Raw genomic sequence first — 20,186 nt, 5'->3', positions numbered from 1 at the left:
AGAAGACGCAGAGTTGCGTAACAATTACTTGTGTACCGCAAGAGTAGCACGTCGTGCTAATTGACCAGCGAACAAGAAGAGGACCTAGACGACTGGCGGGAGTTGCAGCGCTAATTTATCGGAAGTGTTACTAGCGGGCGAGAAAACTGCAGAGACGTCCGAAGACTCAAAGGCGAACTAGGCATCTCCATCGGTTAGTTGTGCTGAGATCTTGGCGGCTGTCTGGACCACAACCGAAAAAGACTTGAATGGACCCACACAGAACCGCAGACGTCCAATTTTGTTGACAAAAGGAGGCGAAAAAGGTCGTCCTCGTTCTCAGCGTTCTCGCCATTCCCAGTGTTGCCTTCACGCGCTGTCGGATATTTGACAATTTTGCACTTTACGCCCGTGCAGCGCGCGTGCGTGCGTGTTTAAAAACATCCGTCTGCGGTCGCGCGCACGCAGCGCGGGTCTCCCTCCCTCCTTCCCTCCCACAGACGCCAGAGGGCGTGTTCACCGAGTCGACACGGCAGAATTAGCGCTTCTGCACTCTGCGACTCGCACACGCTCAGCGCAAAGTTTGCGGCGAACTTTCCGGCCATGGAGCTCCGCGTGACTCGCGATTGAAAGGTAACGTGACGCCGCTTTTGTTTGTTTGTTTTTGCTTGTTGTTTTGTTTAGTTTTTTCCGCGAACGTGTTACTGTCGCTTTAAAAACGGCCGCAGGTGTTTCGTCTCACGCGTGGGCTGATACCAAGACGACGACGAAGAAGAAGAACAAGAACAAAAAAAAACGTTTCGTGCTAGTCGTGGCGACCACGCACACAAACACGTTTATGAACATCACGTCATAAAGTGATAATATGTGATTATTTTTTTTATTTACGTCGCCTCAGGTCGAGTTGACGTTAGCTCAGTTCCGGTTAGACCAACCGAGCCGCCCGCTCTGCGCATGCGCCAATTATCTCCTCAGCCGCCTGGAGCAAACACACGAAGAAGAAGAGGACATTTTTTTTTTTAATTATTATTATGATTAAGTAACTGCGAGCAGGAAGTAGACAGGAATAATAACTAGCCCGACTGCATTGAAAAGCAAAAAGGGAAAACTTGCTGAGTCATCAGCGCTCAACAAATAATCATAATAATAAAAAATGAAAACTGAACCGATGGACGTCGGGAGACATATTTCTTCCCGTTTAAAGAGTTCCCGTCAGTGACGGGAGATTTCGGTCGTCGTGCGGTTATCGGTTATCGCGTGTTGCTAGCAGACGGGCAGAGTCGCTAAAGGATGGGAAGACTCGAGCCGGAAGAGTTGCTAGCGCGAGAGACCGACCTGCTAGTCGACATGAAGTTGCTAGCGTATCAGAAGCGTAGCGAGGGTACGATGCAGCCGCGACGTTTTCGCACGGCTCAGGCGGTGATGCGCTCATTTTTTTTCTAGCGGCCGCGAGGGCGCCCTCGAGCGGAAAAGGTAAGAGTGAGACCGGTGGAATATATGTGCAGAGGAAGTGACTTTTACTGGTATGTTGTTTTTTTTTTTTAACCGGTTCTGTTAGCGTTGCGCTAGCGTTAGCGCTGTGCTAGCGTTAGCGCTGTGTTACTACCGCGTCTCAATGATTTAGGTATGTTTTTTTTTTTAACTGACCCTTTTAGCGCTGCGCTAGCGTGGTGCTAATGTGTTACTGCCGCGTCTCAATGACTTAGGTATGTTTTTTATTTTTTTAACTGACCCTTTTAGCGCTGCGCTAGCGTGTTACTGCCGCGTCTCAGGGATTTTTACTGGTATGTTTTTTTTTTAATCGGCCCTGTTAGCGCCGCGCTAGCGTGGTGCTAATGTGTTACTGCCGCGTCTCAATGACTTAGGTATGTTTTTTATTTTTTTAACTGACCGTTTTAGCGCTGCGCTAGCGTGTTACTGCCGCGTCTCAGGGATTTTTACTGGTATGTTTTTTTTTTTAATCGGCCCTGTTAGCGCCACACTAGCGTGGTGCTAATGTGTTACTGCCGCGTCTCAATGACTTAGGTATGTTTTTTTTTTTTAACTGACCCTTTTAGCGCTGCGCTAGCGTGTTACTGCCGCGTCTCAGGGATTTTTACTGGTATGTTTTTTTTTTTTAATCGGCCCTGTTAGCGCCGCGCTAGCGTGGTGCTAATGTGTTACTGCCGTGTCTCAATGATTTAGATATATATATATATATATATATATACATATATATTTTTTTCAACTGGCTCAGTTAGTGCTGTGCTAGCGTGTTGCTACTGTGTACCAGCCCTGTTCATGGTACCGTGTTTTTGCTATGTTTAGCTAAGCTATACCCCCCCCCCCTTTCGGACAGACATGGAGTCGGAGGCCGAGGGTGGCGTGGGCGCCCTGGACCTGAGCCACCTGACGGAGGACGAGCAGGACGCCATCTTGCAGGTGCTTCTGCGAGACATGACCCTGCGGCGGCGCGACGAAGGACGCGTAAGGTCAGAGGCGCAACCGGGGCGCGAAATTTAGCTACACCTAAATATTAGCAACAGCTCCCGTCGGCCACCGTCGGTCGAAGCTGGCAAAACCGATTTTTGCAGCAAAATTGATGCTAACAACAAATTAGCACAGTCATGGAATTAAAACGCCGTTCGGTTTCCGACGTGAGTCCTGGTGGAGAAATCCGATCGCGTCACAAATCACCAAAACAGGTTTTGGACCTTGAGGGGCCATTTTTGTTCCAGCTTTTGACCATAGATAAAAATCCTCCCCAAAGTGCCGCCTCAACCCATTTCCTGTTCAATTTTAGTCATGAATTCTCCACACTGCGCGTCTCAGCTGGCCTCACAGTTCTGAGTTGCCGGGCTCAATCCCGGACCCGCCTGCGTGGCTTTTCTCCGGGTGGGCACTCCGGTTTCCTCCCACGTCCCAAAGAAACTCACTCTAAATTGCCCGTAGGTGTGATTGTGATTGGTTGTTTGTCTCCATGTGCCCTGCGATCGGCCGGCGACCAGTTCAGGGTGTGCCCCGTCGACGTCCCTGCTCCCCTTGTGAGGATAGGCGGCTTCGAAAACGGATGGATGAATTCTCCACATTTTTTCCACCGAGTTTCGCATCAATCGGTGAGATTTTCGTCAGGCGCCAAATGGCCGACTCCCGGTTTCATTTGAAGCGTTTTAGCGCACGTGTCCGCCCGGTTTGGTGTTTTTTGGTGGAACTTGTCCCCGGAGTGAATTTTGTCAAGCATGGCAACGGCCGCCAACGGGTGACTTTTGGCGGTTTGTGTTGGGAACGCGTAAAATATTACAAACATTTATTCCCGCCAGGGTAGTCTCGTTTTCGGCGTCGGATCAAGAAGAGGCCGTTCCGCCTTTCTTGGTGCCAAGAAACTTAAAACCCGACCCGACTCTTACGTCCTCTTCCCTCAAATGAGGCGTCTGGCTTGTTTTCGGTCGGCGTTCGAGAGCGGGTTCGACGGGACCCGCCCGCCGATCGCCGTCGAACTTATTTCAGTAATGGCCCCCCCGAGGCCATCAAATAAGAGCGTCGCCGTCACGCGTGTCTGCTGCGTCAACAGGATGCTGGAGCAGAGCCGAGCCGACCCGACGCGGCTGCGCTCGCAGTCCGGGGCGTGGTTCCGCGAGGCGTCCAGCCGCCGCCACCGCGGCCGGATGTCCGGCTCGGACCTGGTGCGCGCCACCATACGCCGACGCGCGCCCAAGCCCAGCGGTCAGTCGTTTTTTTTTTTTTTCCCTTCATTTCATTTCATTTCATTTTTTTCCCATGAAGGCAAACGGTACAAAGCAAATATTTGCACAGAAGAAAAACAAAGTTCCAAATATTTCCTTAGGACTGAGCACAGTCCAGGGGAAGAACAAACAAAGGGGTTGTACTTTTAAGTACTTCTTGACGCCATGTGTTTTTGTACTCCAGTACTCTGCCGAAGCCAAAGGAAACATTAATTTTACTCACATTTTTCATGTGGGACAGCGATTGACTTCCGCTAATGTTTTGCAAAAGAATCGCTGAATTCCGTACATGAAAAATTCCCATTCCCAAGCCGTGTCTAAAATCAGCGGGTTGCTCCGCCGGCACCGTTTCGATGGCGATTTTGCTAAAGTGAGGCGACGTTGGCGTTTGGTTGCAGCGGGCGCGGTGACGGAGACCTGGGGGGTCGGCGCGCTCGACGGCCAGGCGGCGGCGGAGGGGCGGTCCGGGAGCCCGTCGCCGGGGGAGGGCGACGCCCGGCCGAGGGTGTCGGCGGACGACAGCCCGGAGGAGTCAGTTTGGAAAAAAAAAACCGACGCGTCACTTTCTTGTTCGTTGTCGTTCCTGTCAACTTTTTGCCCGATTTCCAGGAGGAGGCCATCCGGTTTCGGCTCGGCGCCAAGTAGGAAAAGAACAGCAGCGAAGGTTCGTCATGCTTTTATTCCGAAGTGCGGATGACGGAAGAGCCGATTTGGCGCTGAATCGCGGATTCTCCCGTGTGACGTCGCGGAGGCGGCTTTTCTCCGACATGCGCCGGTCTCGGTGCCAGAGTCCACCGTCGGTGGCAAAGAAAATAGATATATAGTCATGACGAAAAAATAAATATGAGCGGAGAGCCGCGTCGTCCGTGCGCAAAGTTGCGGAAGTCTCGTTCGACATCCAAATGGCGGCCATATTGGCTGCGTTTTCTGTCCGTGACGTCACACCGCGACATTCACCATTGAAAACGCGCCGCGCCGCCTACTACAGGACGCGGAAGCTCGAGCCATATTTAGATGATACGCGGATCACTTCTAACTAACAAGACTCCCAGTTTGTGTGAGCCAGCCCGGCCAAAGCCGTGCTCGGCGCCGACGGGTGCGTCGACATATTTAGCGCCCCGCAGTTATGTACGCGGATCTGTTGTGACCACTCGCGCACCTACCTGTCATTTGGAACCCACAAAGCTCTCGTCCTTTGCACCCGTGCAATCCATTTTTCACTACGAACCGGGTCTTTTTGAAAAGTATGAAAAATGAATTCACCCACCCGAGTGTTCAAGCAATACAACGAGCCGGCATTTTGGCTAACACGAAGGAACGACGAGCTACCTTCCCGCAGGTAAAACTAGTAGAAAACATACGAGACCGCTTGAGTGGGCGTCTGCTACTACCCTCGAGAGGATTTTCATGGCGGGAGTGACAACGGATGGCTCCGTTCCGGCTGGCTTGTTTTCATTAACGTACTAAAAATGTCACGACGTTTCATGACAGTGGAGCGTTAAATAAAATTGAAGATGACTATGAGTGTTCCTGTTCCCTTCTGCTTCCGCTGTGTGTATTTGTGTCGTTTTAGGACGCGTACAAGCTAGACAGGAGGGAGTCGGTGTCCCTGTGCAGCATCCCGAGCGACTCCGAACCGTCGTCCTTGCAAAAAAACAACAACTTCCATTCAAGCTACACGGTAAATTGCCGCGCTCCACCGGACGTAGCGATGAGTCAGCGCGGAGTGACGCGGGATTATTATTATTAATTTTTTTTTTTTTGCCTCGCGCGTAGCTGAGTGGCGGCATGATGAGTCTGTTCAGCTCGGGGGTCTTCGGCGTGGTGGAGGTGCGCGGCCGCGTGCAGTTCTCGCTGACCTACGACGGCCGCAGGGAGGAGCTGCGGGTCAGGGTGCACCGCTGCGAGGACATCTCGGCGGCGGGGGACGAGAACCGGCCCGACCCGTGAGTGTTGCTGAGCCCGCTTAGCGCCAAAATGTCTTTCTCATTTCATTCATTCGTTTCAATTTTCTTTGTTTTTATTTTTGCGCCTTCAGAATCACGAATCACAATTCTCACATAAAACCCGTTCACTGCCATTGACGGTTATAGAAGTCAAATGGCAACTTGGAAGGCTGGCAGTCTACGTGACCGAAATTAGCAATGGGACTTTTATTTCAAAACATATTTTGCATTTCATGTTCATTCTAACAGGGTCAGAGTCCCTGGCCCTCAAGGTTCCTAGTTTTATGTCCTCTGACTGGTTGGTCAGAGCAAAAGTATTTGACCACGGACTCACACACGAATACCGTAATTTCCGGCCTGTTTTTCCACACGCTTTCAGCCGTGCGGTTTATGCGGTGATGCGGCTAATTTGTGCTATTTTTTTCTAATGGCCGCAAGGGGGCAGTCAAGCGGTAAAGGTAAGAGTGAGACCGGTGGAATATATGTGCCGAGGAAGTGACTTTGACCGGTCTGGCCTTGTTTACTCTGCGCTAACGTGTTATTGCCGTGTCTCAGTGATTTTTACCGGTATGTTTTGTTTTTTTAACCAGCCCTGTTAGTGCGGCGTTATTAGCGTGGTGTTAGCGCAGCGCTAGCACTAGCGGTAAACCCTGTTTACACTCTTTGTAAATATCTCATTTCAATGTGGGCACTTGCGGCTTTCACAGAGATCTATGTACCAAATGGTATTTCCTTTACAAATGTACTTATTGTGAATTACGGTATTTATTTATTGATAATTCCGAATCGTCATATTTATTCAGATACGTCAAATGCTACCTGCTGCCCGACACGTCGACTCGCAGCAAGAGGAAGACGACGATAAAGAGACGGACGCAGAATCCCGTCTACGAGCAGACGCTCAAAGTGAGCCGGCTAAACAATCTGCGGGCACAATGTTGGGTACACCGCCAGTGAGCTCCATCCGACAATTCTGCCGTTTATAATCAAAAACATCGAACAGTACAAACACGATCGTCCCTCTAAAGACAGATTTTCTGATGTGGGTGTTCCTAATATTGTGGCCAATGAGTGTCCAGTACGTGAAATATGGATCACGCCGCATCTGCCAATACCGTCCAAAAACTTTTGCCGACTGTTTTCTGTCGTTGGCCAGTACAAAGTGCGGCAAAAAGAGCTGAAGAGTCGCACCCTGAACGTGTCGGTGTGGCACGCCGAGCCGCTGGCCAGGAACGTCTTCCTGGGGGAGGTGGAGGTGGCGCTGGGCCTCTGGGACTGGACCTGCACCCGGCCGCTCTGGCAGGACCTGCAGCCGCGGGTGACCTGTTTTGTGGCGAATCATGAAAACATTTAGCGTCCAAAAACGTCGCCTCGCCTCGCCGACTTCGGCCCGAGGACCGTCGCGCTTTTGAATTTCAAGTAAGCTTCGTTCTCCGATCTTTGCCCGACAGTTCTGCTTGACGCCGGACCGCATCAGCAGCCGCGGCACCCTCCTGTTCTCCATCAAGTTCGTCCCGGAGGGATTTGAGAGTGAGTAGAGACCACGTACGGTGTTTGCGTCTGGATTAGCGCAAACGGTGACGATGCCGGATTTTGTGCGCGCCGTCAGGTGGGTCGCCGCTCACGGGTGAACTTCACATTTGGCTTCAGGAGGCTCAGGGGCTGCTGTCGAAAAAAGGGGGCGCCGTCGACTCGTTGGTCAAAAGGTTGGTTTGGAACGCACTTTTCAATCTGTCGACCGGAATCCAACCGTTTGGTGCCAGCGACGGACATACTCGTCAAATGTTTTTCAGCCGGTCGTCGGTGTATGAAAACAGTTAACGTTCGTTTTTGGGCCCCCCAAAGTTGCATCCTGCCGGACGCCGGCTGCCAGAGCTGCCAGAAGACGCAGGTGGTGAGGCGCTCGGTCAGCCCGTCGTACAACCACACCATGGTGTACGACGGCTTCCAGAGCAGCGACCTGGAGGAAGCCTGCGCCGAGCTGAGCGTGTGGCAGCGCGAGGGCCTCAAGATGGACGCCGTCGGCGGGATCCGCCTCAGCTGCGGGACCGGTGGGACCCGTCGGGGGGCGGGACTGGGACTGGGACGGGGGCGGGGTGGCGCGACTCAATGCGGCGTCTCGGCGTGCAGGTCGGAGTTACGGCGAGGCGGTCAACTGGATGGACTCCACGGAAGAAGAAGTCTCCCTGTGGAATTCCATGATCAAGAACCCGAACCACTGGATCGAAGCCACGTTGCCCATCAGGACCAACCTGACGCGGCGCTCCTCCGACTGACACCGTGGACTGAAAGCCTTTGTTGCCCAAAAAAGTCGGATTTTGTACAGGACGCGAACCGAGCAGATGACGTTTTTGTTCTTCTCAGCTGCCGCGTCAGAAAATAGGAAACCCGTTTTTCCCGCCCACAATCAATGTTTAAAATGCTAAATTTGATGAAACCCTATTTTTCTTAATTTGAAATAAAGGGAAAAAACACTTTTCTGTCCCTCCAGTTTACGTGCATGCGTACGTCGCCACTCCCAAACTACCAATTTCGGAATCTATAAACCTCCAGAAAGTCCATTTAGCGGAACGCTCACAACAAAGCAAAAATGCCATAGAGGGGCAATGGGCGGAAGAATATTTGAGCATAAACAGTTGAGCAACATATTTCAATGTAATACTCACTGGCATGTATTCTTTATCCCCTGCAAAGAATGACTCATATTTCTACAGCAGAGAAGCTACCTGGCTGTATTAAACTGCCCCCTGGTGGCCAATGTATGCACAACACCTGGCCCAGCACAATATCCACTGACTAAACAAAAAACTTACAATTATTTTTTGAAGATGACAAAATATTGAGTGCTGTTTTTATTTTTAAAAAAATGTTGGAAAGAGGTTGCAATGGATTTGGATTTTCATTCATTTTGATCGATCGGAGGTGTTTTGGTGGCCCCAAAACAAATTCAATTTTCATGTCTCAAGGCGCCACATTATGTTTTTGCTTTAACATTTTAAATTTGGACTGTAACACTTACCCCCCTGCCCCAAAATTCTACTTTCTAGAATCTTTTTTGGACCACTTTTCTGCAACTTGTGCTACTTGCTAGCTGCCGTCGTACGTACGGCGCATTCGTATAAAACCCACGGCAAAAGTTTTTCTGCCCCTTGAGGTTGAAATCTCAAACTTTTTTGTTTTAATAATACCAAGATGAGAAAACTTGCAACTTAAACTAGCGACTAGTTACTACTAGCCACCCCGCATCAGCCGTGCGATGACATCATCAAAGCCCTAGCGTAGAGGACGATGGCGAGACGCGAGCGCTCTTCGCCAAAACTCTGCATTCTAATTCATGGAGAGCGCCGCTGGAATTATTAGCGTTAATAAAAGACGCGTTGAAAAGAAATATTTGAACTCCTGCGAAAAGAGGCGAAGCGCGAGCTAGCAGGGGGAGCCCTCGCCGAGCCGCCTCCCCCCCGGGCCCGCCCCCGCAAACCCGGCGACGAGGACGCTGGACGGAGATGCTCCCGCGCTAGCAAGCTAGCAAACAATGAGCTTACGCAGCCAGGTAAAGTTCGAGGAAGAAGAAGAAGAATCCGTTTGCATGTTGCGCTGAGCCGTGTCGCCGGTCTGGCAGGCGCTCGCTAAGGCGACCCCCCCTCAACCTGCGGCCCCGGGTCGGCCCCTTTGAGGCCAAACATGTCCAAGAGGCTGATCCAAAACCTCGCCAAGACCATCTCCAAACAAGTGGACCGCTGTGAGTTGCGCCGCTGACAGTTGGGCGTGACTTTCGTATTTTGCGACCTCCCTCGCGAGCGTCTTCTCCTCTCTTCTCTCGTGTTGTCAGTCAATCCGACGGAGGTGGAGTGTCTCATTCGCGAGTTCTACTCCGTACTCGGGCAGACGACGAGCTCCGGCAAGAGCAGCTTGGACGAGAGGAAGTTTCGAAGCATCCTCAGCAACGAGTTCGGCCTCACCAACAACACCATCATGGAAAGAGGTCGCGCGGCGTACGACCCGCGTGAGCAGCCGCCCACCTCTGGCCGACCGTCTGCCTTTTTTTCCCCAGTTTTCAGGACGTTCGACAAGGACAACGACAGCTTCGTCAGCGCCAAGGAGTGGGTGGAGGGCCTGTGCGTCTTCCTCCGTGGCACCTTGGATGAAAAAATCAAATGTAAAAGGGAACGCTAGACGAGCGCAAAGTGATTTTGAAGTGGTCGTGCTAAGCAGACTTCCCCCCTCCCCCAAGTCTGCTTCCACGTGTACGACCTGACCGGCGACGAGTACATCTCCCGCGAGGAGATGCTGCTGATGGTGAGGAACTGCCTGCGGCTGCACGGCGAGGAGGACCCTTACGACGGCATCAAGGACCTGGTGGAGATCACGCTCAAGAGGATGGTGAGGGGGCCGCCGCCGCCGCCGCCCGCGAATCGAGCAACCGACGTGGTAAACGTCGCCCCCGTTGGCAGGACCACGACAATGACGACAAACTGTCGTTTGACGACTACGAGAAGTCGGTGAAAGAGCTGGACATCGTGCTGGAGGCCTTCGGGACGTGCCTCCCCAACGCCATGGTAACGACAAGCTCGCGGTGATTCCCAGTGACCTCGTCCTGGCTGAATGATTCATTAATATCATACCTGTTTTTTTTTTTTTTTTTTACTTCAGAAGATTGAGATGTTCGAGCAGCGCGTATTCAATGATAAATCGGAGCACAGATGAAGTCCACGTTTTTTTTTTTTCTTTTGTACTTGTGTTAGTTTTGTTTTCTAATGTCGCCGTTTCTAATGTTTTTATAATAAATATCCCTGTGTGGGTTTGGCTCCAGTGAATCAGACACATTTATGATTGTGATATTTACAGTTAAAACATTCCGTTTCACTTTTAAAAGCAAAAGCTACTTCTTTGGTACCGATCATTTGGGAATGAGCTACACATCGGATGGAGATCATTGCTCAAAATGTTTGGGGCGCAAGCCCGTGTCTGTCATTCATTAGAATGCTGACCTTTGAACTATAGGCCTCTGAGATGAACTTCATATGGAATATAAAATTAAATTGACAAAAAAAAAAAAAAAATGAGGCGTAAATACAGTACCTGTAACAAAGTTCGCAGTCAAGTACTGTATTGTCAAAGGAAACGTCTTTTGGATTCACTTCAAATTAAAAGCTTAGTCCAGCTAGAAAGCTGCAGTAATGTACCAGTTTAAAGCTTACGCGGTATTATTTTGAAAAGCAGGTCTCCTGCCTATCCGACTCACGGGTAATTTAATTTCTCAAACATTTAAATTTACTTGAAGAAAAAAAAAACACGAACCGGTGCGTTATTTGTAATTGTTTCGTCGACAGAAATTGACTCCAAAAAGTAGCACGAATCACAAAGTTTGTACACGGGGACCGTCCGAACTACAGTTGCGTTTCCTTTTTTTTTTCCGCCATGTTTTCGGAAACCTTTTCCTACTGTTTGCACTTCAAGATAAAATGAAACTTTTCATTCGAAATTCATCATCTCTGGGGGCAAAGTCTCGTCTATCTTATTTTGAAAAGCTGGGCACCTGCGCTTCCTGTTACCCAGAGCGCACAGATGCACTTCCTTCCTCAGTTAGCCCGAGCAAGTTTGCGTTTGTCACATGAAAATTGATAATTCATGTGAGGCACAATATGCTGAGCGGCATTCAGCCCGTGACGGTTGTGTTTAACAACGCCAAAAACTGCTTCCTCCATCTGCCCGCCGACTTAATTTCCCATTTGTCGCTGAGCGAGGTAAGCTAGCTTCGGTTAGCCGCGGTGGGACCTGCCCCAAACTTTTATAATTCCACTTTGGACAAACGTCCAAACTTGAATGAAAAATACACGAACGCGTTAAAGTTTAGTGACACCGACAAACGATGATTTTAAAACACCGCATGTTGTTTTTCCCCCAACTCTAAAAAATAAATAATATGCTATATAATTTGATCTGAAAAATGAAGGAAATAACTTGGCTAATTTTTGCTTCTACATGAACCGAAGCTGTCCTAAGTCTGACCGTGATAAATTATTTTACAGTCGAACGACGCTATTATCATTAAGTAGTGGTCAGCAAGCATATGTATCATCAACTAAACTCCATACAACACTTTTGAGAGAAAAAGAGCGCGAATTGACAAGTTGACCGCGTGATATCCATCGCTTCATATCTACTAAAATATTCAAACCTTAACTTGCTTTTGATAAAAGCGGTTTGTTATGGTTAAGTCAACCAACGTGCAGTAAGAAAATGGAGTAGTCCATTGCATGAGAAGGTCGGGGCTAGACTTGAACCAATCGCGCTAAATGTTTTGCTGCTGTTTTAAGAGTCCGAAAAAGACGACAACTGTAACATTTGCTTTTTAGTTGAAGGAAGGTGTATTCGTCGGATTTCATGAGACATTTGAGGAGCTAGAGACTGCATCATGTTTTTGTACTAAAAAAGGAAAGATGACACCCAGTTATGAATATTTTGCTGTCCCGATCCCAACAACCGAACGCTTATTGTAATTTCCGCAAGCAGTGCAGGTTGATTTTGTACGCCGTGTAGCGCTTCCCGTCGTCCAGCCTACGCGACGTCACCGACTTGTGTCGTAGATCCAGGCCTTGGAGTTGTCCGGCGGCCACGACGGCCCCCCGCTGTTCCTCAGCTGGACCGCGAGCCGCGGCCGCCGGGTGGGGCTGTCCAGATTCCTCGCAGAGAAGATGGGCCTGCGCGACGGCCAGGAGGTAAAGAAAAGTCGCGGGTCAGCCGCATCGGCGGCCGCCTTGATCCGCTCGCTGTGTTCGTCAGGGCTTCGTGAGGACGTGCCAGCGGGCGGCGTCGCTGCGGCGGGTCTTCGTGGAGCCGCTGTCGGCCGACGACTGGGACATCTTGGTACGTGCGCTCGCTTGACGCCAGATCCGGTGACGCGGCCTCACTCGTGTGTCCCGACCGCCGCCAGGAGCTCCACAGCGGCGAGCTGGAGCGCCGGCTTTTGGACCAGATCCGAGTGGTCTTCCCGGGTGCGGTTTTCCCCGTGTGGGTGGACGATCGCACAGTCATTTACGTCCGCGTAGGTAAAAAAATAACAACGAGCGACTTTTCAAATGGGATGAACGTCGTCTGATAATGGTGTCCTTTTTTTTGTGTGTGTGGAAAAATATGCATGTGTACTTGAGTGAGTGCATGATGACGTCTTTGGTAAATAAATGTTGCAAGAAAAATTAAATGTGTGCATTTCTGAACCCTCAGTCGCCGGCTGAACTGCGGTGCCGCCAGATGTTTTGCGCGTGTGTGACTTTTTCTTTTTGTTGTTGTTGTTGTCTTCGCTTCCCGCAGCGTCCTTGTCGCCTTCGGCGCCTTACGGTCGCCTGGAGGCCTTCACCGAGCTCGTCGTGACTCCCAAGAAGCACGCCCCCGAGGGGCAGCCTCACCCCCGTTCCGCCCCCCCGTCAACACCCGGACCACCCTCGAAAAGCGACCCTCCCGTAAACTGGCAGCGGGGCGTCACGGCCAACCTCCAAAGTCTGTTTCGCTACATGACGGGAGGCGCGTCCGACCAAGCCGAGGAGGTTCCGCCAGTACTGGACGTCCCCGCCTCGCTCCCGGACGCCCTCTACAGAGTTTGCGGCGTTCCCCCGCCGCCTCTCGCCGCCGCCGTGTGGGACGCGACGGCGGCGCTACACGTCTTCCCGTTGAGCAGCGCGTGGGACGAAGAGGTCGCGGGAAGTCGGCCCGCGCTGACGTACGGCCTGCTCTCCGAAGCGCTCTCGCCCGCGGAGAAAAAGAACGCGGCGGGAGAGGAGGTGAAAGGTCAAGAGGAGAAGGCGCGGGAACCCACGGTGGTGGGCTTGCTGTGTCACCGCCTTGATGAGCTCAGAAGAGGCACGCAGGGAAGCGTCCACCGTGGCACCGTCTGGGTCAGCTGCAAACGCACGCAAACATTTCGCCGCTTGTTATTGTGTCACTTTTAATTTTTCTTTTTTTTTTTTTTTTTCCTGCACTCAGATCCCGCCGGCCGCAGCCGCCGGGCTTCACGTCGACCCGCGCTCGACGGTCCGAATCAGGCCGGTCAGATCGGCCGTCAAAGCGGCGACCGCCGTTCAGCTGCGGCCTTCAAGACCGCTGGTAGGTATCGCGGTTCATCCGGCGCCGGATGGGATTATTATTGTTACGGAAATAAATCGGAATGAAAAAAAAAAAAATCGGGATGTTATCACAATAGCAATATTTGATTTTTCAAGAATTTGCTATTATTTTTTTTTATGAGAAAAGTTGGGATTATTTGAGAAAAATATTTGTTCTAAAAATTTCTTCCAATTTCTAATGAATTTCTTTTTTAAAGAAGTTATATTTAATGAGCGGGTCAATATTTTTGTGAAGGATTAAAAATTTTCATTTTAATCTTACATGAAAAAAGTTTATATATATATATATATATATATATATACACATTTTTTTTTTGGATGCATTTTGTTGCTTTTGTGATATTTGCGTCTTGCGGCTCCTTCCAAAAGAGGCGACTCCCTTTTCAAGGGTCTTGAGAAATGAAGTCGTATGATTTGACCAAAAAATTTACAAGGAGTAATATTCCAATTTTATATTTTGTGTGTGAGAATGAAGCGGTGCGATTCCACTGAAGAGGAGCTGGCGCTGGTGCGGGGTGGTCCCGCGCTGATGTTTTTCCCTAACGCTCTTGTCGCCAGGCCGAGGGCGTCGAGGACGACGCCGTCCTGAGCGCCTTCCTAGAGTGGCTGCACGCTCACACTCAGCGACCTTTGACCCGCTTGACTCCGCGAGCCGGCCGCGTCGTCCTCCCCGCGCCTGACGGTGATTTTCTTTCTTTCTTTTTGCTACACTCGTGTTTTTTCACTGAACCGAACACGTCAAGTTTGCAGCACCTTTTGAGCGGCGCCATCTGCCGAACGCGACACACGGTCTCCTGGCCTCTTCCTTTGCAGACGCGTTTGAATTTGCCATCACGGTGCTGAGACCGGAAGCGGAACCAGACGGGGACCCGCCGGATCAGCTGTTTCTGCTCTCACCTTCCATCTTGCAGAAGAAAAAGATCCAGGTCGCTCGGATTTGTCCGCTCACGCGCACGATCGAACCCGTCGACGGTCTCACGTGACGCGTCCCCGACTTCAGGTCGTCCGAGAGCCGACGTCCGCGCCGCCCGCTGAAGTTGAACCGCCGGAGCGAGACCTTCCCTCTCTCGCTTCCTTGGGGTGAGTCCGCATCGCGTCAGCCGCGTTTTTTTTAACGCTGGCGGTCCTAATCGGCACTTGCGGTGCGCCCACCTTGTCGCCAGCGGCGTGGACGAGCTGAGCGCGGCGAGTTTTGACTTCATCTCCGGCAGCCTGCTGGCGACTCCGTTGGCCAGGGAGCTGCTGGGCGTCGTCGGGCGGGGGCTCAAAGGCGGAGCGCTGCTCGTCACCGGCGCCAAAGTAAGACCGCCGCGCGTGCGTGTCGCCCGTACGGCGCTTAAAAAAGCAACCGGACAGCATCTCTTAAAGTGCCTCAATTCAAGAACAATTGTTTTGTTTTCTTTTGGGGAGGAAAAAAAAAATTCTTCAAGGGACAATTCATAGAAAAAGAAAGCATCTTTTTTTTCCCCCCCTAAGTGACCTATTGCGTGAAACTTCCCGTAACTTTCTGAAGAAAACACATTTGCTGCAAATGTAATTTAGAGAATTTTTTTTTCAGTCTTACATTCTCCCACCAAAAAATCTGAACAAAATATTTTCGAGTGCTCCCACAGAAATGCGCACATTTTAAGAAAAAAAAAAGAGATCACTTAACAGTTTATTTTTTAAAGTCACATTTTTACAAGAATATTACAAAATATATTTAGAAAAAAAAAAAAAAGTCAATTTCTGTTCATTTTTTTCCATAGAAAATTTCACAGAATATTTTTTTTCTAGAAAAAAAAAGTTCAGGAAAAAATATTTTTAAGAATAGCTTGCAGGACGTTTTAAAGCATCCACCCCAAAAAAATATTTCTTACCCTCCCTACAAAATCATTGAAATATTTTAAATATTTTTTCAAGATAAGTACACAAAAAGTTCAAGAAGTTCTCATCTGAGGAAAACGTTTAGAAATGTGTATTTATTCAATTTCACGAGAGTAAAATGCTTTCTTTTAAGAAAAATTGTCATACTCTTGAGATATTTTTCCCCCAAGAAAATAAATTGTAATTTTGAAAGAATAGAATCTCATATCTGAAGATTAAAAAAAAAATTGGGCGTCCCTAATAAAGTGCACGTTGTGTCTGACTGTAGGGCAGCGGGAAGAGCGCCCTGTCTCGCGCCCTCTGCAGGAAAGCGGCGGAACAGCTGGACGCCCACGTGGAAGTGCTGGAGTGTAAAAAGTTACAAGGTGCCCCTCTGGGGGGGGGGGGGGGGGAGTTGTCCCCTTGCACGTAATTTTCGACCGCACGTTTGAGATGCAAAACGTCCGTAGGCAAAAGGGCGGAGACCGTTCGCCAGACGCTGCGGCAGGTTTTCGCGCGGGCGGAATGGAGGCAGCCCTCCGTGGTCCTGCTGGACGACCTGGATCACGTGACCCGGGCTCCCGCCTCACCCGAGCACGAGCACGGAGCCGAGGCGCAGCTGCACGTGCACGTCGCGCAGAGTACGTTCGGACCGCGCACGAGGAGGACCTGACGTGCGTGCGTGCGTGCGTGGCGTTGGCGTCTTGATGAAGCGTTTTTTTTTTTTTTTTTTTTTTTTTTTTTTTAGGTTTGAAGGACCTGGCGGACGAGATGGTGGAACGCGACAACCTCGTGTGCTTGGTGGTGACCAGCGAGAGCGAGCGCTCCTTGCACGGCACGCTGACCCGAGCGCAGGGGACGCACTTCTTCCAGGCCTTCGCGCGCTTGCGACCGCCCGACCGGGTAGGCGTCCGTCTCGTACGTGCAGACGAAAACGCACGTCGTCCGACGAAAACGATGCGTTCTGCTGCGCGGGCGTCGGTGTGTAGGCGCAGAGGGCGGACATCCTGCGCCGCGCGATCCGAGACAGGTGCGGCCCGTCGGAGTCCGACACCGGCGACCTGGAACTGGAACTGGACCTGGACCTGGATGCCGTCGCTCAGGAGACGGAAGGCTACGTGGCGCAAGATCTGCTGCTGCTGATGGAACGAGCGCTCCACGCCAACGTCGCACGCCAACAACAGAGCGAGTGCCACGGTAACCCCCCCCCCCCCCCCCCCACGCAACGCTCATGCTTTTCTGGGTGGGGGGGACGACGGGGGGACTTCTGAAATATGCGAAGACGCCACGGTGGCAGGACAGTACATAGTGCAGTTGCCACAAGCAAGTACCGTAATTCCCGCCTACAGAGTGCACCTGGTTACAAGCCTCACCGAGTACATTTGTAAAGGAAATACCATTTGGTACATATATACATACACCGCAACTGCGTAAAAAGCTAATGCTAGAGCTAACGCTAACAGGGCCGGTTAAAATAAAATTTACCTGTAAAAATCACTGAGACGCCAGTAGCACAATGCTAATGCTAGTGCAGCGCTAACAGCGCCGGTCAAAGTCACTTCCTCGGCACTTATATTCCACCGGTCTCATTCTTACCTTTTCCGCTCAAGTGCCCCCTTGCGGCCATTATAAAAAAAAAAAAAAAAAAAAAGCCCAAATTAGCCGTATCACCGCGTAAACCGCCGGGTTGAAAGCGTGCGGAAAAAAGTCGCGCGGTATGTTCCGTCATGAGTGGGAGGTGAACTTTGTACATCAGGGAAGTTACTTTTAGACGGGGTCGTTACTGGGAGTCTTGGCCGAATGTGCGCGTGTTGCAAACATTGCGTGGCGCGTCTTTTGCAGACCAGCGTTTGTCGCAGCGGGACTTCGCCGAGGCCCGCGAGGGGTTCGCGCCGCCGTCCCTGTGGGGGGCCGACCTCCGCGATCCCGGCGGCGGTGGGCTGGAGTCGGTGGGGGGGCTGGCGGAGGTGCGGCAGCAGATGATGGACACCATCTTGCTCCCCGCCAAGGTCACTTGAAGAACGCGCGTGCGGCGTACTCGGACTCCTGCTAACGTGTTTTGTTTTGTTGTTTGTTTTGAAGTATCCCGTCCTGTTTTCCAAGCTTCCCATCCGCCATCGCTCAGGAGTTCTGCTCTACGGAGCGCCGGGCACCGGGAAGACGCTGCTGGCGCGAGCCGTCGCCAAGGAGAGCGCCATGAACTTCATCGCCGTCAAAGTACGTGCGAGCGTCTACTCGCGCAGCAGCGCTCCAACTTTTTACGCTTCGGCTAAACTCCGCATTCGAATGCGTCTCAGGGTCCGGAACTTCTGAGTAAATACATCGGAGCGAGCGAACGGGCCGTGCGAGACGTCTTCCAAAGGTGAGCGGCGCGTTCCGCCATTTTGTCTTCCCGTAACAGGCGTACTTCACATGAGGGGACAAAATGGAGCCTCTTGCTGAAAGTTGCCCAATTTGAGGCCAAGGGTTGACCAGAGTGTAATTCGTGATTGCATCCACTTGATGGCGCCACCGCACTCATCCAACTGTTGTGTTGCTGCAGGGCGCAAGCGGCAAAGCCTTGCGTGGTCTTCTTTGACGAGTTCGACTCCTTGGCGCCCAGGAGGGGCCACGACAGCACGGGCGTGACGGACCGCGTCGTCAACCAGCTGCTGACTCAGCTGGACGGCGCCGAGGGACTGCAAGGTGGGCGGAGAGCGAGCGGGCGAGCGGGCGAGAGTTTGTTTGTGTGAATCACGTCGTCTCGCAGGCGTTTACGTGCTGGCCGCCACCAGTCGCCCGGACCTGATCGACCCGGCCCTGCTGCGTCCGGGCCGGCTGGACAAGTCCCTCTACTGCCCCCCGCCCGGGAAGGTCTGACGACGTCACAGGAAGTCGCGCCAAGGCACCTCCCACCTTCCTAACGACCTCGGTCGGCCCGCAGGAGGACCGCGCGGCCATTCTGAAAGTTCTGACCGCCGCCGTCCCCTTGGCCGCCGACGTGGACCTGGACGAGCTGGCGTCGCGGACCGAAGGCTTCACCGGCGCCGACCTGAAAGCGCTGCTGTACAACGCCCAGCTGGAGGCGCTCGACGGCAGCCCCGACGCCAGCCCGGATGCCGGCGCGCTGCGTGTAAGTCACGCAATATTACAACATTTAACGCGGAAATGGCGTCGGCGGAGGTCACGACCCGGTTCTCGTTTCAGGAAACGACGTGCGACATGAGCTTGTCGTCCATGATGTTCCCCAACAACAGCAGCGGTTCCGATGAGCCGGTGGACGACGACGACGGCGGCGGCGGCGGCGAGGCCCCGGAGCCCAAACGACAAGATGGACACCATGATGGGGACGTTTGGAGACTTTACTTCGGAAGCTCCTTTGAGTCCGACTCTCCTGACGGGACCGTAAGTCGGCGAAAATTGGAAACTTTTTGTTCCCCGCCGGTTAACATGAAATTAAAATCCCCGCCCGTGTCTCCGAACAGGACTTGGTCGATCCGACGCCAGAGTCCACTTCCTGTCCGCCCCCCCTCTCCATGCCCTCCCTCCAGAGCGGCTTCCGGGAGCTCAGCGGCGAGGGTCTGCGGCGCCTCCAGCAGGAAGTGGCGTGCATCAAACTCAACCACCGCCGAGCCAACGTGGGCACGCCCGCCGAAAGCGACGTTGCGCTGCCCCTTGTGTTGCGTTCACTCGTTCACGTTGTAAACGTGCCTTTAGGGGGAGCGCGTCCGGGCCCGGGTCCGGGCCTCCTCCGGCCAGCCGGGCCTCCTGCTGCGTCGCCGCCACGTGCTCGCCGCTCTGGACGCCACCGGGCCGTCGCTGGGCGAGGACGACTGGCGCAGATACGCCACGCTGTGGGTGGCGCGCCACGGCGCACGTCGCGCGCGGCGACAACAACGATTTATGATGTCATCACGTTGTGGTTGCAGGTACGAGGCCTTTTCGGGAGGCGGAACCGCCACGCAAACATTCCGACCGGGACAACGCGTGACCTTGGCGTGACGGCGCACTTAGACAATTAATAGGTAATTACTGTACATTGTGTGTAAAACAGCATGAATGTCAGAAAATACATATTTTTTTTTAGAGGGGGGGGGCGCTAGAGGCTCAAACTTGTCGTCGGGTTATGTTTGGATTTGTCTTCGTCTTCAATGGGACTTTTCCAACATTAAAGTTGCAGTCACCCCCCCCCCAAAAAAAAAAAAAATTACATGAATTAGAAAATTTTCTCCACCCCAAAATTCACTTTCAAAGGGTCTTATATTTCATAACTGTAAAAAAAAATATTCTGAAATGAAGACCATTTTGTATTTTTTCCATCCAAAATCAACACAAAAAAAGACCCCCCCTGAAGCCAAAACCATAATTTGTTACATAATTGCAAAATTACTTTGAGCACTTACAGTCGTGAGGTCTTAAAATTATGACACTGAGCTGATAGGGCTCATTTGTAATGTTTATGTAATATAATTCAGCAAGATTAAAATGCCTATTTTACCATTTCTACTGTTTATGTCAACTAATTTTGTAAATTTGTCATAAGAACAAAAAAATACACATTACATCTTTCAACCTTTAATGTAAACAGCAGTTTT

General features: G+C 51.6%; 3 protein-coding genes across 6 annotated transcripts; all 3 read left to right on the top strand.

Annotated features, from left to right (window-relative positions):
• Positions 1 to 176: 176 nt before the first annotated feature.
• On the top strand, positions 177 to 8,122 carry sytl1 (synaptotagmin-like 1). 3 transcript variants are annotated; one of them, XM_061822164.1, is made up of 13 exons: positions 186 to 612; positions 2,318 to 2,450; positions 3,530 to 3,681; positions 4,100 to 4,232; positions 4,311 to 4,365; positions 5,275 to 5,382; positions 5,478 to 5,647; positions 6,451 to 6,553; positions 6,804 to 6,965; positions 7,099 to 7,177; positions 7,257 to 7,353; positions 7,493 to 7,698; positions 7,778 to 8,122. In XM_061822164.1, exons 2-13 carry the CDS (start codon positions 2,320 to 2,322, stop codon positions 7,921 to 7,923), a joined length of 1,542 nt encoding a protein of 513 aa, XP_061678148.1. In that variant the 5' UTR covers positions 186 to 612; positions 2,318 to 2,319; the 3' UTR covers positions 7,924 to 8,122. The 3 variants fall into 3 exon arrangements, with proteins under 3 accessions (XP_061678165.1, XP_061678148.1, XP_061678158.1); XM_061822174.1 differs by lacking the exon at positions 186 to 612 and adding an exon at positions 743 to 1,452; XM_061822181.1 differs by lacking the exons at positions 3,530 to 3,681; positions 4,100 to 4,232 and having other exon boundaries at positions 177 to 612.
• Positions 8,123 to 8,256: 134 nt separating this feature from the next.
• Positions 8,257 to 11,068, top strand: LOC133502012 (calaxin-like). Of its 2 annotated transcripts, none has more exons than XM_061822271.1 (6): positions 8,257 to 9,197; positions 9,267 to 9,386; positions 9,477 to 9,803; positions 9,879 to 10,027; positions 10,099 to 10,203; positions 10,298 to 11,068. In XM_061822271.1, exons 2-6 carry the CDS (start codon positions 9,329 to 9,331, stop codon positions 10,349 to 10,351), a joined length of 693 nt encoding a protein of 230 aa, XP_061678255.1. In that variant the 5' UTR covers positions 8,257 to 9,197; positions 9,267 to 9,328; the 3' UTR covers positions 10,352 to 11,068. The 2 variants fall into 2 exon arrangements, with proteins under 2 accessions (XP_061678255.1, XP_061678263.1); XM_061822279.1 differs by having other exon boundaries at positions 8,257 to 9,386; positions 9,477 to 9,629; positions 9,699 to 9,803.
• A 106-nt stretch (positions 11,069 to 11,174) lies between these two features.
• Positions 11,175 to 19,661, top strand: pex1 (peroxisomal biogenesis factor 1). The gene is made up of 24 exons (XM_061822106.1): positions 11,175 to 11,391; positions 12,235 to 12,366; positions 12,431 to 12,514; positions 12,582 to 12,696; positions 12,959 to 13,539; positions 13,628 to 13,747; positions 14,326 to 14,449; positions 14,581 to 14,693; positions 14,768 to 14,847; positions 14,931 to 15,066; positions 15,902 to 15,998; positions 16,083 to 16,253; positions 16,361 to 16,515; positions 16,602 to 16,809; positions 17,455 to 17,621; positions 17,695 to 17,829; positions 17,910 to 17,974; positions 18,155 to 18,297; positions 18,362 to 18,465; positions 18,536 to 18,724; positions 18,799 to 18,996; positions 19,077 to 19,229; positions 19,309 to 19,445; positions 19,521 to 19,661. Exons 1-24 carry the CDS (start codon positions 11,290 to 11,292, stop codon positions 19,591 to 19,593), a joined length of 3,582 nt encoding a protein of 1,193 aa, XP_061678090.1. The 5' UTR covers positions 11,175 to 11,289; the 3' UTR covers positions 19,594 to 19,661.
• The last annotated feature ends 525 nt before the right edge of the window (positions 19,662 to 20,186 follow it).

This window comes from Syngnathoides biaculeatus, chromosome 1 (assembly GCF_019802595.1).
Source record: "Syngnathoides biaculeatus isolate LvHL_M chromosome 1, ASM1980259v1, whole genome shotgun sequence".
In the NCBI taxonomy this organism is placed as follows: domain Eukaryota; kingdom Metazoa; phylum Chordata; class Actinopteri; order Syngnathiformes; family Syngnathidae; genus Syngnathoides; species Syngnathoides biaculeatus.
This window is presented reverse-complemented; position numbering and strand designations above follow the sequence as displayed.

Bases quoted from the DNA above. Each gene is read 5' to 3' on its own strand.
- sytl1 (XM_061822164.1), top strand. From the start codon at position 2,320: ATGGAGTCGGAGGCCGAGGGTGGCGTGGGCGCCCTGGACCTGAGCCAC. The intron at 2,451-3,529 runs GTCAGAGGCGCA...CTGCGTCAACAG, and splicing joins CGCGACGAAGGACGCGTAAG to GATGCTGGAGCAGAGCCGAG. The intron at 5,383-5,477 runs GTAAATTGCCGC...CCTCGCGCGTAG, and splicing joins ACTTCCATTCAAGCTACACG to CTGAGTGGCGGCATGATGAG.
- LOC133502012 (XM_061822271.1), top strand. From the start codon at position 9,329: ATGTCCAAGAGGCTGATCCAAAACCTCGCCAAGACCATCTCCAAACAA. The intron at 9,387-9,476 runs GTGAGTTGCGCC...TCGTGTTGTCAG, and splicing joins CTCCAAACAAGTGGACCGCT to TCAATCCGACGGAGGTGGAG. The intron at 10,204-10,297 runs GTAACGACAAGC...TTTTTACTTCAG, and splicing joins CGTGCCTCCCCAACGCCATG to AAGATTGAGATGTTCGAGCA.
- pex1 (XM_061822106.1), top strand. From the start codon at position 11,290: ATGCTGAGCGGCATTCAGCCCGTGACGGTTGTGTTTAACAACGCCAAA. The intron at 13,540-13,627 runs GTCAGCTGCAAA...TCCTGCACTCAG, and splicing joins TCCACCGTGGCACCGTCTGG to ATCCCGCCGGCCGCAGCCGC. The intron at 15,067-15,901 runs GTAAGACCGCCG...GTCTGACTGTAG, and splicing joins TGCTCGTCACCGGCGCCAAA to GGCAGCGGGAAGAGCGCCCT.